Source organism: Pristiophorus japonicus, chromosome 4 (assembly GCF_044704955.1).
Source record: "Pristiophorus japonicus isolate sPriJap1 chromosome 4, sPriJap1.hap1, whole genome shotgun sequence".
Lineage (NCBI taxonomy): Eukaryota > Metazoa > Chordata > Chondrichthyes > Pristiophoridae > Pristiophorus > Pristiophorus japonicus.
In genome coordinates, this window is record NC_091980.1 from 47,364,737 (window position 1) to 47,383,705 (window position 18,969).

Sequence of the window (18,969 nt, forward strand, 5' to 3'; positions counted from 1 at the left end):
GAACCCCCTTGGATTCTGAGCATCCCCTGCTTGATTATCTGCACTGCTCATTCCGCCTGGCCGTTTGAGGCCGGCTTGAATGGTGCCGTTCTGACATGGTTTGACACCATTTCCTGCCATGAAGTCCTGGAATTCAATGCTTGTACAGCACGGGCCATTGTCACTGACCGAGACGTCAGGTAGACCATGGGCAGCGAACATTGCCCGGAGACTTTCTACCAGGATGTGCTTGAATTGAGAATGTCACACACGATCCATTTGGCGCGGGCGTCTACTACAACCAAAAACATTTTTCCCATGAAAGGACCTGTGTAGTCCACATGGATGCGTGACCATGGTTTGGTGGGCCAGGACCAGGGGCTAAGGGGGGGCTTCCCTGGGCGCATTGCCCAGCTGAGCACACGTGTTGAACCTGCGAACACAAAGTTCCAGGTCTGCATCTATCCCTGGCCACCAAACATGTGACCTTGCAATTGTCTTCATCGTGACAATGCCCGGGTGCTCATTGTGGAGTTCTCTGATGAACATCTCTCTGCCCATCTGGGGCATGATTACTCGGTTTCCCCATAGTAGGCAATCGGCCTGAATCGAGAGTTCATCCTTGCGCCTGTGAAATGGTTTGAATTCCTCAGGGCATGCCCCGTATGTGGTTGCCCAGTCCCCATTAAGGACACATTTCTTGACTAAAGTCAGTAGTGGGTCTCTATTTGTCCAGACTTTGATCTGACAGGCTGTCACGGGTGAGTCTTTGTGTTCGAAAGCTTCCACAGCCATGACCATCTCAGCAGCATGCTTGGTTGCCCCCTCGGGGGTGGCTAGTGGGAGCCTGCTGAGTGCATCGGCGCAGTTTTCAGTGCCCGGTCTGTGCCAAATTGTATAGTCATAGGCGGCTAACGTGAGTGCCCACCTCTGTATGTGGGCCGATGCATTTGCATTTATGGCCTTGTTGTCGGCCAAAAGGGACGTTAGGGGTTTGTGATCTGTCTCCAGCTCAAATTTCTTGCTGAACAGATACTGGTGCATTTTTTTTTACAGCATATACACACGCAAGCGCTTCCTTTTCTACCATCCCGTAGCCCCGTTCTGCCTGGGACAGACTTCTGGAGGCATAAGCTACCGGCTGTAACTGACCCTTGGCATTAACATGCTGCAACACACACCCGACCCCATAGGATGACGCGTCGCACGTTAAAAAAAGTTTCTTACATGGGTCATATAGCGTTAACAGATTGTTAGAGCATGAAATTTGTTATGCTCCATCAAAAGCCCTTTCGTGGCTGTCCTCCAAGACCCATTCACGACCTTTGCATAGGAGCACGTGTAGCAGCTCTAACAGCGTGCTCAATTTGGGAAGAAAGTTACCAAAATAGTTCAGGAGCCCCAGGAACGAACGCAACTCCATCGTGTTACGGGGTCTGGGTGCTCTCTGGATCGCTTCTGTTTTGGACGCAGTAGGTCTGATCCCGCCTGCTGCTACCCTGATCCCCAGGAATTCTACCTCTGGAGCTAGGAAGATGCACTTCGCCTTTTTCAGTCGCAGATCTACCCGGTCCAATCTGCGTAGCACCTCCTCCAGGTTGCAGAGGTTTTCTTCAGTATCACAACCCGTGATGAGGATGTCGTCTTTAAAAACCACTGTCCTTGGAATCGACTTGAGGAGGCTTTCCATATTGTGTTGAAAGATCGCGGCGGCTGAGCGAATCCCAAACGGCCATCTGTTGTACTCAAACAACCCCTTGTGTGTCGTGATGGTGGTCAGCTTCTTCGACTCACTCGCCAGCTCCTGGGTCATGTAAGCTCCAATTTTGAAAAAAGTTTGCCACCGGATAGTGTCGCGAAGAGGCTCTCCGCTCTCGGTAGCAGATACTGGTCTTGGAGTGACACCCGATTGATGGTGGCCTTGTAATCACCACATATCCTGACCGACCCATCCACCTTGAGCACCGGCACAATCCGGCTCGCCCAGTCACTGAATTCGACTGGCGAGATGATGCCTTCCCTCAGCAGTCGGTCCAATTTTCCCGCATCACGTACGGCACCACTCTGGCCTTGTGGTGTACTGGCCTGGCGTCTGGGTTTCTGTGAATCACTACCTTGGTCCCCATGTAAGTGCCAATGCCGGGCTGAAATAGTGAGTCAACTTTGTCCAGGACCTGTGAGCTTGATATTCACTCCACAGAGGAAATTGCATTGACATCGCCCCATTTCCAGTTCATGACAGCCAGCCAACTCCTTCCCAGTAGTGCGGGACCGTCCCCCGGAACAATCCAGAGTGGCAACTTGATCTCCTTTGTATATGTCCGTAGCTGTGCGTCAATCGGCAATAATTTTGGCCTCTGGCCTTGGACGCCCACAACTTGTCGAACTGTTTGTTACTCATCAGGGACTGGCTGGCCCCTGTGTCTAGCTCCATTGATACTGGGATGCCATTGAGGAGCACTTTCATCATTATCGGTGGCATCCTGGTGTATGAACTGTATATGTGCTCCACATGAACTCGCTGAACTTCAGCTTCCAGCGATTTCCCCCAATGTCCATTTGACCTCGTAGGGCTTACAGCGACCCCGTCCTCCTCGTACATCAACCTGGCTGCAGGCTTCCTGCACATACGCGCCAAGTGACCGCTGACGTTGCAATTTTTGCACGTGTATTGCTGATACTGCAAGCTCTGGCTGTGTGTTTGCCTCCACACCTCCAACATGAGCCGTTGTTGGAAACAAAAGGCCCATTACCAGTCGATCGTCTCTGACTCTCTGTCTAACTGTTTAAGCACACCATTAACCAGTGTTGATGGCTCTATTACTGGCCGCATTGTCCCTTGCGATGGCGTGAATCGCCATTCAGCTAGCCATTGTCTCTGTTGAATTCCCCCTTTGGATTCGACTACATGCTCGGGCATGTCCGATTGCCACTGTCTGCTTGGGGAACCGTGTGCCGCGTTAACAATGTTGACTCCCTGTCCATTTGCTGCATTTAAACCAAGATTTTTGTCAAACATCATTCTGGTCTCTTCGTCCCCTGAGATCAATGTCTGTGCCATCCAAGCCGCTGTTTCCAGGGTCAAGTCTTTGGTCTCAATCAGTTTCCTAAAAACCCCAGCGTGCCCGATGCCCTCAATAAAAAAAAGTCTCGCAGCATCTCCGCTCTGCATGCATCTGGGAACTTACATAGGCTCGCCAGTCACCGGAAGTCTGCCATGAAGTCTGGAACGCTTTGCCCTTCTCGCCGCTGGTGTGTATAAAACCGGTGTCTCGCCATGTGCATGCTGCTCGCCGGTTTAAAGTGTTCCCTGATCAACTTACTGAGCTCTTCAAAAGTCTTGTCCGCCAGCTTCTCTGGCGCTAGAAGGTCCTTCATCAGGGAGTACGTCCTGGACCCACAAATCGTCAGGAGATGAGCCCAGCGTTTGTCATCCGAATCCTGTCCCAGCCATTCATTAGTGACGAAGTTTTGCTGTAGTCTCAATAAAGTTGTCCCAATCATCACCAACACAATACCTCTCGTCTGTGCTGCTAGTGGCCATGCTCGCATGATTTAAATCCTAGTTTCTCGTCACCAATGATATGTCCTTACTATACAGTACAAATGCACATGAGGCCCATGCTTGAGAGAAAGTCACTCTGTGACCAGCAACTTTTATTCAGCACTGAAGTGATGAAAGTGGGTGGAGCTTCCCCTTTTATACCTGAAAGACCAGGTTAGGAGTGTCTCCCACAAGTTCACCACCTAGTGGTCAATGTTCTCACAGTGTACAACTCGTCAGTTTATACATGGGTTACAATGACAGTTAAATACATGACACCATTCACTGAGAATTTTAAAGTAATAAAATCACAAGATGGAATAGCTGCATTGAATGTACAACATGGCTGCCTCAGTCTGTGGAATTCTTTGGTGACTAAAACCGAAGTTATCGGAGGTGATTACACCAAGCAGCTTTTCTACTGTGCTCCATTTCAGGAAATTCAGCCTGTTGCATGACTAAACTAATAAAACATTATCGTACCTCACTTAAAAATACTGTAACGCCCGTTTTAAACAACTCCTGCATTGTGCAAACAGCACTGGCAGGGCCCTGCTGCAATGTTACTGTTCTGCTTTGCTCTTTCTATGTTATTTTTCTTAAATAAAAGAAAGATTAAATTGTTTGTTTGTCCCTTGAGTGTTTAATGCCAGTGCCAAAAATATCAGGGTGCAGTAAGAGCGGTTAATCAGTGAGTGGAATTCAGGCTGTTGGTATTTAACCAATAACTGAGTGATTACACAGTGCCTGGCCTTTTGTGTCTGTTCAGTAAAGGAACTGACAAACAGAATCTGTTAAAGAAAGAAAAAGCTTATATTTATTTAGTGGCTTTCACAATCTCAGAATGTTCTTAAGCATTCACAGCCAATGAATTACTTTTGAAGTGTCGTCACTGTTGTTGTGTTAAGTAAAATAGGCAGCCAATTTGTGCACAGCAAGGGTCCATATTTCACAATGAGATGAATGACCATCTAATCTGTTTTGATGGTGTTGTTTGATGGATAAATATTAGCCAAGACTCCCCTGCTGTTCTTCAAATTGTGCCATGGGATCTTTTACATCCAGCTGAGAGGGCAGACAGAGTCTCGTCCAATACTGTATTGAAGTACCAGTCGAGATTATGTGCTCAAATCCTGGAGTGGACATTTGACTTGCTGACTCAAAGGAAACAGCACTCATCATCATAGGCAGTCCCTCGAATCGAGGATGACTTGCTTACACATCAAAAAGTTCACAGGTGATTCAATGAAGGACCTAATATTCCAGATCCCAAACTAAATCTTGAAGGGTGAAAAATGCCTATGCATGGATTTTTTTAACGTATGGTGACCATTGCACACCAGCCACCACACGGGCTTGACAGAGCTAGGTCTTGGTCCAGTAGCAAGGATTAACCAAGACGACTGGAGACCAACTCTACTGCACGGACCTAGTGCGCACACATATCGCAGTGTGAACAGGCCTGTGCTGCCCCTGGGCCCTCACCTCTTCTGAGCCCCAAACTCACGCCTCTTCTGGGCCCCGATCACATCCCTCTACAATCTACAGCACTACCACTCAGCCAAGCCCAATCTATCAGTACAAGGCATCGGCTTCAACAGTCAGTAATACACTATAAGACCAAATACATTGGTCACGTTTGTGTACATTTTTACATCCTTACAAATGTAAAACCTAATTAACAACCTGTTTTTGTATGTAGCTGCTGCCCGTACCAGTAAACCTATAATATGAGTACATTCTATTAGTATCACATTCCCAAATTTATACTGTAGGATGGGCTCAGCAAGAACTCATATTAATAATTATAAAGCTCACATTATAAAGCTGTTGGGATAGTCTGTTAGAAATAAACATCCATATGCAGCTTTTGGGAGAAAAAAAAAGAAAGACTTGAATTTATATTGTACTTTTCATGACCACCAGACGTCTCAAAGTGCTTTACAGAAATTGACGTACTTTTGAAGTATTGTCACTGTTGTAATGTGGGAAATACGGCAGCCAATTTGCACACAGCAAGTTCCCACAAACAGCAATGTGATGACCAGATAATCTGTTTTTGTTATGTTGATTGAGGGAAAAATATTGACCAGAACACCGGGGATAACTCCCTTGCTCTTCTTCAAAATAGTGCCATGGGATCTTTTACGTCCACCTGAGAGGGCAGACGGGGCCTCGGTTTAATGTCTCATCCGAAAGACAGAAGATTTAAGAGTCTTTGAGGGATAAGTGCCAATGGACCAAATAGCCTTTGCTTGCTTTGGCTTTTATTATAGATATGGTACTATGAATATATTCTTATTTTGATTATAGCTACTTCTGAAGATGCACCAAAAGCAGTCAGATAATTATTTAAATTTATTCTAAAGTGCAATAACATCATAACTGGAGCTGTTGGGTTACAGTTCTCATGTACTGTTGTTAGCTGTGCAGTATTCAACTAATTAGGTGTTAGCCTTGGCTCAGTGGTAGCACTCTCTCCTCAGAAAGTCATGGATTTAAGCTGCATTCCAGAGACTTAAGACAATGTAGGCTGATAGTTCAGGACAGTGCTGTAGGAGTGCTGCAATGTTGGGGTGCCACTTTTTGGATAAGATGGTAAACCGAGGTTCCATCTGGCTTCACAGGTGGATATAAAAGATCCCATGGCACTTTCTGAAGGTGAGGAGGGGCAATCTCCTCTTCTCCTGACCAATACTTATCCCTCAGGCAACGCCATCAAAAATGGATGATCAGGTGACTTATCTGACTGCTGTTTGTGGAACGTTGCTGTGTGGAAATAAGCTGTCACTTTTCCCTATAGTACAACAGTTCAACACTTTGGGCTCAATTTTCCCCAATTGTCTGCACCGTTTTTTTTTGGAGTAAATAAAAATGTCCAAGTCTCCCCAAAGTTTCTGCATCAGCGTAATTCCCTTAGGTCCGATTTTTTTTTTTGTTAGGTTACAATTTTTTTGCATCATAGGGGGTGTAACCTTATTTCTGGGCCAGTTTTTGACATTTGAGCAGGTTTGGCCAACTTACATTTTTCCTTAGACCGCATATGTGACCATTCCCAAAAAACCCTCTGGGCCCGTAACAAAAATTATCACACATTACAAAATCGCCGCAGAAAGACGCCATTGTATTTAGCTGAAGTTTTGGAGAGAGTGAAGAAGGCAGAGAATATGCATCATAAATGATCATTTTTTTAAAAGACAAATAGAAATTGGAAATGTAATGCAATTCTTGAATTTTTGATTTTTTTCAAGGTACTATCATCATCATCATAGGCAGTCCCTCGAGTCGAGGATGACTTGCTTCCATGTCAATAAGTTCACAGGTGTTTCAATGAAGGACTTAAAATTCCAGGTCCCAAACTAAATCTTGAAGGGTGGAAGATGCCTGTGCATGGTTTTTTTTTAACGTATGGTGGCCATTGCACACCAGCCACCACACGGGCTTGACAGAGCTAGGTCTTGGTCCAGTGGCAAGGATTAACCAAGATGACTGGAGACCAGTTCTGCTGCACGGACCTAGTGCACACACATATCGCAGTGTGGGCTGGCCCGTGCTCCCCCTGGGCCCTCTCCTCTTCTGGGCCCTGAGGTACCGCCCCACCACCGAACATCTGCTCACCGGACTCGAGGGTAGGAGAGTCGGCTGACAGAATTGCTCCCTCGCCCGGACACAGAACCTCGGAGCCCGGCTTGAAAAGAAGCCTGGGGGGTGGGTGGGTGGAAGCTGAGCCCCGAGCCACTGTGCCCAGGCGAGGGAGCGATTCTGCTAGCCAACGCTCTGACCCTCGAGCCCGGTGAGGAGACATTCGGTGATGGGGTGGTACTTTGAAAAAAATAAAAAATTCAAGAATTGCATTACACTTTGTTGCCCCAAATGCCTTCATTATGTAAAGTCCTTACTCTACAGCATGAAACCACACGAGGCACATTCCAGAGACAAGGCCACTCTGTGACCTTAACTCTTTATTACCGGACTCCAGAAGTGATGACCCTGCGTGGGACCTCCCTTTTTATACCTGTGTGATCAGGTAAGGAGTGTCTCCCACAAGTTCACCCCTTGTGGTCAAGGTGTGCATCTGAGTTGAGTGTATACAGTAATACAGTGGTGTTGAATTGTAGTTACAAACATGACATATTAAATGCCTAGTTTCCCATTGTAAGCAAGCCTATTGCACATGCGAAGACCAGGGTGTGTTCCATACTAAGATCCACCTTGGAGAGAGCGAGGAAGGAAGAGGTGTGAGTGCTTTGTCCTGCTGTGTTGAGATTGTTGCAAAGCTACAATTTAATTATGGGGGCAATAATGACAATGCCATACTTAGTGTAAGGCTTCTGCATGATGGTGCTGCGGAAGAGAAGATTAATTAGACATCATCACCTGAGGAACCTCACAGCATGTAGGATGATGGGCTGGAGGCCTTACCCACATCTGGTATATCGAGACTGGCATTCATACCTGCAACTCAGTGATACAGACTGTGTAAGAAGGCTGCGTTTCCACAAAGAAATTGTAACTGAGATCTGTGATTTAATAAAAACAGACCTGCAACCTAGAAGCATCAGGAGGACTGCTTTGTCAGTTGAAGTAAAGGTTACAGCTGCATTTTCATTTTATGCATCTGGATCATTCCAGGCCACAACTGGGGATGTGTGCACCATTTCTTAACATGCAACACTTATCTGCATTCGGTGATTGCTGCTGCACTATATGCCCGGAGGAATGACTACATAAAGTTCCCCATGACCGCCCAGGCAATGGGTGACAGGGCTGTGGGCTTCTCCAGGATTGCTGGCTTCCCCAAGGTACAGGGCTGTATTGATTGTACCCACATCGCCTTGCGAGCACCTTTGGAGGAGTCCGACATGTACAGGAACAAAAAGACTTCCACTCCATGAACGTGCAGCTCGTCTGTGACAACATGCATCGCATCATGGCAGTTGATGCAAGATACCCTGGGAGCACCCATGCAAGAGGGCTATATCTCATGTTTCAGTAGCAGCCAGAAGGGCAGAGCTGGCTGCTGGGGGACAAAGGGTAAGGCCTCACCACCTGGCTCATGACGCCCCTATGCGTAACCTGGACGGAAGCTGAGCGGGAATACAACATGTCGCACATTGCATTGCGCAGCATAATAGAGAGGACCATTGGCATCTTGAAGCAGTATTTCTGATGCCTGGACCATTCCAGAGGTTACTTGCAATACTCCCCTGAGATTGTCGGTCAATTCACTGTTGTGTGCTGCATGCTGCATAACTTAGCCATTATGAGGCAGCAGCAGCTGGTAGTGGAAGACCCACCTGAGGTGAGAGTGGCTGATGATAATGAGGAAGATGCAGATGTCGAGGAGGAGGATGAGAAAGCCATGCAACGACCTGAACCTGGAGCATAACGGCGGAGGAGGGCGGGCTGTCATGCCCCTTTAACGATTGCTCGAGCCTTGTGCCAGCAGCTCATCCGTGAACGCTTTACTGCCTGAAGGCTCAGCGGCATTCCAAATGGACCAATATTAACTTTTGGACCTGTTCCGTAATGTTGTGTTGTGTTAATAATGGAACAAATAATGTAAATGATTCTTCTTTAGTTCAAAAAGTTGTGTTAATAATGGAGCAAATAATGTAAATGATTCCGTTAACATTTTGAATGAAATATATTTTAAATTCTAACACTTTTTTGTACTTTACTTAATTTTAATAAAAATATTCTTGTATCAAACTTTAAACTATTCAGTTAAGATCACTTACAAACTTTAAGATCACTTAGACAATTTTAAACTTGTAAATTTACATCACCTACAAAAAGCATTTAATTTGAGAACAGTTACAACAGTAACAGCAATAATAATAACTACAACAACAGCAGCAAACAATGGTTGCACCAATCTCTCCTCCGCCTTATTCTATGACCGCCTGCTGCTCTTGGTCTTGGTGACTCCATCACTCCTGCCCGCAGGCAGTTGTACAGCGTTTCTCGGGTTAGTACCAAGCTTATTCTTTTGAGCATCACGGGAAATGCGCACTTCTTGATGGGGGGTGTGGGCAGGCAGCAATGAGGAAGGCCTGGCTTGGGCCTCTTCAGAGGGTGGTCTGGGGATTGGAGTGGGAGTGGCAGTTGATTCTGTCAATGGCCATGAGGTCTGGGCGTGTTCCCTTATTGCAACAACGAACTCCAACATTCTCTCCCTCATGTGTCCCAACAGCGTCTCAACTACTTGCGACATTCCGTCCCTCATGTTCACCAACAGTGTATCAGCTACCTGCAACATTCCATCCCTAATGTGCCCGGACAGTGTTCCCATTTCTCGCGAGAGCGTTGTTACTTCTCCCGACAATCCCAATACCTCATCGCCCACCCTACCGATGGTGTTCAGGAGTGATCGCGTAAGGTCAATGCTCTTCCCAATCATTGCCATCATCTGAACCATATCTGTTACATCCTGTATCTCAAGAGAGCGTTGTTGAGCTCTCCTTCCCCTCCTCACCCTGGGTGTAGCTTGCAGCACCCCACTGGGACCCGCAACCTCGGACGGTGGGGCCCTGATTGAGGTTCGCTACACCCCACTGGAACCCACAGCCTCAGACAGTGTTAAACCATGAATTGTCCCAACACTCGCACCACTGAGGAAAGAGGCTGGCACCTCAACGGGCGGCACCAGCACCTCCTCCAGAGTGAGTACAAGAGTGGGGGCTTTATCCTCCCCCTCCCCCTCACCCTCATGCTCTTGGTCTGGAAGTTGGGATTGGAAGATGTTCTCCTCTTCAGGCTCATCCGCATCTGAATCTATCTTGTTCTGCATCGGCTTCGCCCTCGTCAGGGTGGGCCTCAAGTTCTGCAAAATATAACAGAACACAGACAAATGGATAGCAGCAGAGGAGGGGGCATGGTGGGTGGCACAAGTAGGCTAACACAACACAGACAGCAGGCTCATTTGAAGGACTATGATGAATGACAGCGCATTGCATCAACTGAAGCGTGGCTGACGGAGACATCCCCATGAACCGAAGGATGGGGAGCCCGCGTAGTACCTAACATTTAGCAAAGCCAGACTGTGGAATTTGCAAGACTTAGCCCCTGCCTCGAGTGTGGGCCCAGCTTGTGCAGTGGTAGTTGCTTTTCTCCAGGCAGGACCCAACAAAGCAACGACCTTGTCTTTCATGGGTGTCAGTGGGTGCAGATTTGCTGGGCCTCCTCCTGTTCGAGTTCTCTCTCTTTTGTTGTGGGCCACCTTCCTCTGCAAAGATGAAAATATAACTTTTTAGAGAGGGTGTCTTTCTGCTGGGTGGGACATACAGATGGTCACATTTACAATTGCAATTTCAGTGAATAGATGAAAAAAATTACTTACACTAACTGCTTGACCAAGGTCCTGCCATTTCTTTTTGCACTGGCCTCCGGACCTCAGGGTGGCTACGATTGTGTTCCTAACACAGATGAGACTGCACACAGGGAGGTTAAAGTAACAGTGACCTCAATCTTTATTAAGACACTCCAGAGTGAGGAACAGGCCTTCGGGGCCGGCTTATATACAGTGCTCCCAAGGGATGCTGGGATTCCTTGGGACTTCAGGGGAGGCACTTCCTGGTGGCGGAACATAGGAGTGCATGCATTAGAGATACACAACATTACACCCCCGCAAAGTCAAAGTCAAAACTATTTACTAGGTGAGGCGGTCGGGAGCCTTTCTTTCCCTGGTGGACCGCCTCGGTACAAAAGTCTGTACTGGTGTGTTGGTTGTGCCCTCGCTGGGCTGGCGTGTTGTTGGCCCTGCAGGGCTGCTGGGTGAGCCTGGCCTTGCTGGGCTGTTGGGCATGATGGGTTCAATTTCCTGGTCCAGGGTGGTGTCGTTGATCCTTTGGGTGTGTGTTGTGGCCTCGAAAAAGGTGGTGTCTGCTGTGGATTGTTCAGGGCAGTCTGTGAACTGCAGCCTCATTTGGTCCAGGTGCTTTCTGCAAATTTGTCCATTGTCGAGTTTGACTGCAAACACCCTACTCCCTTCTTTAGCTATCACCGTGCCCGCGATCCACTTGGGACCATGTCCATAGTTTAGCACATACACAGGGCCATTCAGATCAATTTCCCATGACACAGTGGCGCGACCATCGTTTACATTTTGTTGCTGCCGCCTGTTCTCTACCTGATCATGCAGGTTGGGGTGAACCAGCGAGAGTCTGGTTTTAAGTGTCCTTTTCATGAGTAGCTCAGCCGGGGGCACCCCTGTGAGTGAGTGGGGTCTCGTGCGGTAGCTGAGCAGTACTCGGGACAGGCGGGTTTGGAGTGAGCCTTCTGTGACTCATTTAAGGCTCTGTTTGATTGTTTGTACTGCCCGCTCTGCCTTCCCATTGGAGGCTTGTTTAAACGGGGTCAAGGTGACATGTTTGATCCCATTGCGGGTCATGAATTCTTTAAATTCGGCACTGGTGAAACATGGCACGTTGTCACTAACCAGTATGTCAGGCAGGCCGTGGGTGGCAAACATGGCCCTCAGGCTTTCAATGGTGGCGGTGGCGGTGCTTCCTGACATTATTTCACATTCAATCCGTTTTGACAAAGCATCCACCACCAGCAGGAAAATTTTAGCGAGAAACGGGCCCGCATAGTTGACATGGATCCTCGCAATGGTCTGGAGGGCCAGGACCACCAATTTAGTGGTGCCTCTCTGGGCGCGTAGCTCAACTGAGCACACACGCGGCATTGCCGTACACAGCACTCTAAATCAGAGTCAATACCGGGCCACCACACGTGGGATCTGGCTATCGCTTTCATCATTACTATACCCGGGTGTGTGCTGTGGAGATCCGAGATGAACGTCTCCCTGCCCTTTTTGGGTAGCACTACACGGTTACCCCACAACAGGCAGTCTGCCTGAATGGACAGCTCGTCCTTTCGCCGCTGGAACGGCTTGATTAGCTCATGCATTTCAATGGGGATGCTGGCCCAGCTCCCATGCAGTACACAGTTTTTTTTACTAGGGACAGCAGAAGATCTTGGCTGGTCCAAGTCCTAATCTGGCGGGCCGTGACAGGTGATTTATCATTTTCAATCGCTTCCATGACCATCAACAAGTTTGCAGGCTGCGCCATTTCCACCCCCGTGGTGGCAATGGTAGCCGACTGAGAGCATCTGCACAGTTCTCGGTGCCTGGCCTGTGGCAGATGGTATAGTTATACGCTGATAGCGCGAGTGTCTACCTTTGTATGCGGGCTGAGGCATTAGTATTTATCCCCTTGTTTTCAGCGAACAGGGATATGAGGGGATTGTGATCGGTTTCCAGCTCAAATTTGAGGCCAAATAGGTACTGATGCATTTTATTTACCCCGAACACACACGCTAATGCCTCTTTCTCAATCATACTGTAGGCTCTCTTGGCCTTAGACAAGCTCCTGGAGGCATAGGCGACAGGTTGCAACTTCCCCGCAACGTTAGCTTGTTGTAATACACACGCGACTCCATACGACGACGCATCACATGCTAGCACAAGTCTTTTACATGGGTTATACAATACAAGCAGCTTGTTGGAGCATAAAATGTTTCTGGCTTTCTCAAAAACAATTACTTGTTTTTTTCCCCATACCCAGTTCTCACCTTTACGCAATAACACATGTAGGGGCTCTAAGAGGGTGCTTAACCCCGGTAGGAAGTTTCCAAAATAGTTGAGGAGTCCCAGGAACGACCGCAGCTATGTGATGTTCTGTGGCCTGGGCGCGTTCCTGATAGCCTCTGTCTTGGCGTCTGTGGACCGAATGCCATCCGCCGCAATCTTCCTCCCCAAAAACTCAATTTCTGTTGCCATGAAGACGCATTTTGACCTCTTCAGCCGCAGCCCTACGCAATCCAGTCGCTGGAGGACCTCCTCCAGGTTTTGTAGGTGCTCGACGGTGTCCCGACCCGTGACTAATATGTTGTCCTGAAAAACCACCGTGCGTGGTACCGACTTGAGTAGGCTCTCCATGTTTCTCTGGAAGATCGCTGCAGCCGACCGAATTCCAAACGGGCATCTGTTGTAGATGAACAGTCCCTTGTGCGTGTTGATGCAGGTGAGGCCGTCGAAGACTCCTCCATCTCTTGCGTCATGTAGGCCGAAGTCAGGTCGAGCATGGTGAACGTCTTGCCTCCTGCCAGCATAGCAAATAGGTCGACTGCCTTTGGTAGCGGGTATTTGTCCTGTAGCGAGAAACAATTAATACTTACTTTATAATCGATGCAAATCCTGACCGTGCCATCACTTTTGAGTACTAGAATAATTGGGCTGGCCCACTCGCTGACTTCCACTGGAGAGATGATGCCCTCGCGTTGCAGCCTGTCCAGCTTGATTTCCACTCTCTCCCTCATCATGTGATGTACCGCTCACACCTTGTGGTGAATGGGTCGTGCCTCTGGGACCAAGTGGATCCGCACCTTCTCCTCGGAAAAGTTTCCAATGACTGGCTCAAAAAGGGAAGGAAATTTGTTGAGAATCTGGGTACATGAGGCCTCATCGACATGCAATAGCGCTCGGATGTCACCCCAGTTCCAGCGGATTTTGCCCAGCCAGCTCCTTCCAAACAGTGTAGGGCCATCGCCCAGGACAATCCAGAGTGGCAGTTCGTGCACCGTGCCCTCGTAGGTGAACTTGACCATGGCGCTGCCCAGGACAGTGATGAGCTCCTTGGTTTATATTCTCAGTTTCGTGTGGATGGGGCTCAGGGCTGGTCTGAATGCCTTGTTGCACCACAGTCTCTCAAACATCTTTTTACTCATGATGATTGGCTAGCGCCAGTGTCCAGTTCCATGGCTACGGGTAAACCATTCAATTTTACATTTAGCATTATAGGTGGACATTTCATCGAAAATGTGTGCACCCCATGTACTTCAGCATCTGCCTCCTCTCTCTGAGGCTCGAAATTGCTTTGATCCACCATGGACCAATCTTCCTCTGCCACGTGGTGGTTAGCAGGTTTTGCAGAGCTTGCAGCTTGTTTGCAAGCTCGTTGGAGGTGCCCCATTGTTCTACAGCTCTTGCAAACATACCCTTTGAAGCGGTATGAATAGGCTGAATGGAAGCCTCCACAACACCAACAAGGTGTGAATTGCTTTGCATTCATCCTTTGTTGGAGACTCTGAGTCACCTGGGTCACCTGCTGGCAGTTGCAGACTCGTGGGTTCTGCCCTGTACATTTCTGCTCACAACACAGTTCCAGTTAATTTATGAACATTGCTAGTACTTGTGTGCTGAGAGATTTGTTTGATGTTATCACTGGTGGATATAAACCCCTGTGCTATCGCAATGGCCTTACTGAGGGTCGGTGTCTCTACAGTCAAAAGTTTTCGTAGGATGGTCTCGTGGCCAATGCTCAGTACAAAAAAGTCTCTGAGCATTTGTTCCAGGTAGTCATCAAACTCACATTGTCCTGCAAGCTTGGTGATGTAGTTTACCACTTCCTGACCTTCAGATCGCTGGCACGTGTAGAACCGGTACCTCACCATCAGCACGCTCTCCCTCGGGTTAAGATGCTCCCGAACCAGTGTACACAGCTCCTCATACGACTTATCTGTGGGTTTCACTGGAGCCAGAAGATTCTTCATGAGGCTGTAGGCCGGTGCCCCACAGACCGTGAGGAGGACCGCTCCTTTTTGCAGCGCTTCCTTCTCCGTCCAGCTCGTTGGCTACAAAGTACTGATCTAACCGTTCGACATAGGCTTCCCAGTCCTCACCCTCTGAGAACTTCTCCAGGATGCCCACAGTTTGCTGCATCTTTGCGTTAGATTCGTATACTCGTCACTAGTTATTGTGTTCCTACCACAGATGAGGCTGCACACAGGGAGGTTAAAGTAACAGTGACCTCAGTCTTTATTACGACACTCCAGAGTGAGGAACAGGCCTTAGGGGCTGGTTTATATACAGTGCTCCCAAGGGATGCTGGAATCCCTTGGGACTTCAGGGGAGGCGCTCCCTGGTGGCGGAACATGGGAGTGCATGCTTTACAGATACACAACAGCTACCATTGAATAGTAATCTTGTGAAAGTTGGTTCCAGCGTTTCTTCATTTCTTTTGATGAAACTTTTATTTGACCTCTGCTGGAATCCAACTCATGCCATCTGGCCTCAATTATTGTAACTAGGGCCTCCACTTCATCCTGTGAGAAATTCTGGTCCTTGAGCCACATTGCATATTGCAGCTCCGATTTTTTCCACTCATAATAAAAGTTTTCACACATTACTGGCTCTTTAAAAATGGCTGAATGCAGACCGGGATGTGTACTGGGCAATCGCGCCCATACCAGTAACGTTCTTTCACGCATATGCAAAAGGAGGGAGGGCTCCTTTTCTCGACACAGAACTTCGGCTCCACTGCCCCCCGCCCCCCCGCCCCCCGACCAAAAGCTAAAGGACAGGCTGTGCGGTCGGTGCCAATTTCAAAAATTGGAACGGGGAAACTTTAAAGTGTTTTTTTTGGTGTAATTGGGCTCAAAGAAAACGGCAAATACGCCAAAAAATGGCATTGGGGAAAATTGAGCCCTATGTAGCGAGAGCTTTCAGCTAAATTGTGGGGGGAATAATTCTTGTGGAGAAATTTTAAAAGTCAAAGAGAAAGGAGAAGGCAATAGAGCAGGGTAGCAATGGGCGAAGTTATAACCAGAGTGTGACGGGAAGGGACAGAATGTATGAAAATAAGAGTGTATCAGAGAGTGGGGTCAAAGCAAGGAAAAATGGTAGAAAGACAAAATTTAAAGCTCTTTATCTGAATGCACGCAGCATTCATAACAAGATAGATGAGTTGACGGCACAAATAGAAATAAATGTGTATCTGATAGCCATTACAGAGACGTGGTTGCAAGGTGATCAAGGTTGAGAACTGAATATTCAGGGGTATTTGACATTTTGGAAGGATAGACAGAAAGAAAAAGGAGGTGGGTTAACTCTATTAATAAAGAATGAGATCAGTGCAGTAACGAGAAATGATATTGGCTCAGAAGATCAAGATGTAGAATCAGTTTGGGTGGAGCTGAGTAATAATAAGTGGAAGATGCCACTGTTGGCAGTAGTCTATAGGCCGCCTAACAGTCGCTACACTTTTGGACAGAGTATAAATCAAGAAATAATGGAGGCTTGTAAGAAAGATACGGCAATAATCATGGGCGATTTTAATCTTCATATTGATTGGACAAGTCAAATTGGCCAGGATAGCCTTGAGGAAGAGTTCATAGAGTGTACCGGGATGGTTTTCTTGATCCGTACATGATAGAACCAATCAGGGAGCAGGAAAGGATAGAATGTATAACAACCAGCTATGGGATGTCCTGAGGTTGTGAATGCAAGTTATTTCTTCAACAGAAACCTAGCTGTTACCAACAAGCTCAGAGGCCACTATGTTTAAGGGGATGCAGGGAGGGTATGGGTGAGACTGAAATGTTTTACTGTGTCCAGTGAATGTAAACATTCAGAAGCATGAGCAATCATTTTAATTTGAAAAATCTTGCTGATTACAGGTGAAGGTGAAACTTGAACTGACAAGATGACATCTGGTATGTTTTGTAACTATCTCAGTGTTATCCCGCTCTCCCAGTGTTATCCTGTTCCCAGTGTTATCCTGTTCTCAGTTTTATCCTGTTCCCAGTGTTATCCTGCTCTCCCAGTGTTATCCTGTTCTCCCAGTGTTATCCTGCTCTTCCAGTGTTATAAGAACATAAGAACATGAGAAATAGGAACAGGAGGAGGCCATACGGCCCCTCGAGCCTGCTCCGCCGTTTAATACGATCATGGCTGATCCGATCATGGACTCAGGTCCACTTCCCTGCCCGCTCCCCATAACCCCTTATCCCCTTATCGTTTAAGAAACTGTCTATTTCTGTCTTAAATTTATTCAATGTCCCAGCTTCCACAGCTCTCTGAGACAGCGAATTCCACAGATCCACAACCCTTTGAGAGAAGAAATTTTTCCTCATCTCAGTTTTACATGGGCGGCCCCTTATTCTAAGATCGTGCCCTCTAGTTCTAGTCTCCCCCATCAGTGGAAACATCCTCTCTGCATCCACCTTGTGAAGCCCCCTCATAATCTTATACATTTTGATAAGATCACCTCTCATTCTTCTGAATTCCAATGAGTATAGGCCCAACCAACTCAACCTTCCCTCATAAGTCAATCCCCTCATCTCCGGAATCAACCGAGTGAACCTTCTCTGAACTGCCTCTAAAGCAAGTATATCCTTTTCTCGCTCTCCCAGTATTATCCTGTTCCCAGTTTTATCCTGTTCCCAGTGTTATCTCGCTCTCCCAGTGTTATCCTGTTCCCAGTGTTATCTCGCTCTCCCAGTGTTACCCTGTTCCCAGTGTTATCCTGTTCCCAGTGTAATCCCGCTCTCCTAGTGCTATCCTGCTCCCAGTGTTATCCCGCTCTCACAGTGTTATCCTGTTCACAGTGCTATCCTGTTCCCAGTGTTATCCCGCTCTCCCAGTGTTATCCTGTTTCCAGTGTTATCCTGCTCTCCCAGTGTTATCTCGCTCTCCCAGTGTTATCCCGCTCTCCCAGTGTTATCCTGTTCCCAGTGTTATCCTTCTCTCAGTGTTATCCCGCTCTCCCAGTGTTATCCTGTTCCCAGTGTTATCCCGCTCTCCCAGTGTTATCTCGTTCTCCCAATGTTATCCTGTTCCCAGTGTTATCCCACTCTCCCAGTGTTATCCTGCTCTCCCAGTTTTTTCCAGCACTCAGTGTTATTCCCACACCATAAAGTACTTATTGATTAACAGAGTTTAAATTATTACAGTTGCAAATGGATCACTGTATCTCACAGTCGCTGGGTTTAGCTTTAGAACAGTGTGACAGTTGTGCTAATTGTGCCAGAGCACTATATGGCTTAGCATCCCCAGCATTGAAGCACTGGCCACACTTGACCAGCTCCATTGGCGGGCCACATTGTCCGCATGCCCGACACGAGACATTCAAAACAAGTGCTCTACTCGGAATTCCTACACGGCAGGCGAGCCTCAGGTGGGCAGAGGAAACATTTCAAGGACACCCTCAAAGCCTCCTTGATAAAGTGCAACATCCCCACCGGCACCTGGGAATCCCTGGCCTAAGACCGCCCTAAGTGGAAGAAGAGCATCCGGGAGGGCGCTGAGCACCTCAAGTCTTGTCACCGAGAGCATGCAGAAACCAAACGCAGATATCGGAAGGAGCGTGCAGAAAACCAGATTACCCACCCTCCCTTTCTTTCAACCACTGTTTGTCACACTGTGACAAAGACTGTAATTTCTGTACTGGATTGTACAGTCATCTGCGAACTCACTTTGAGAGTGGAAGCAAGTCTTCCTTGATTTCAAGGGACTGCCTATAATGATGATGATGATGACTTAGCACGGTTAGGTTTATAGTTTGTACTCAGTGTTGCTGATGGCTTTGAATGTTCAACTTAAGAACATAAGAAATAGGAGCAGGAGTAGGCCATTTGGCCCCTTGAGCCTGCTCCGCCAT

General features: G+C 47.7%; 1 protein-coding gene across 3 annotated transcripts in view; it reads left to right on the top strand.

The window, feature by feature from the left end:
• LOC139262889 (uncharacterized) overlaps positions 1-18,969 on the top strand; it is a 163,896-nt gene that overhangs the window by 20,006 nt on the left and 124,921 nt on the right. For all 3 annotated transcript variants that reach the window (XM_070878143.1, XM_070878145.1, XM_070878144.1), the window contains exon 2: positions 16,988-17,023. In XM_070878143.1, the coding sequence (XP_070734244.1) occupies positions 17,014-17,023 (10 nt within the window). In that variant the 5' untranslated portion in view covers positions 16,988-17,013. The remainder of the gene's footprint in view (positions 1-16,987; positions 17,024-18,969) is intronic.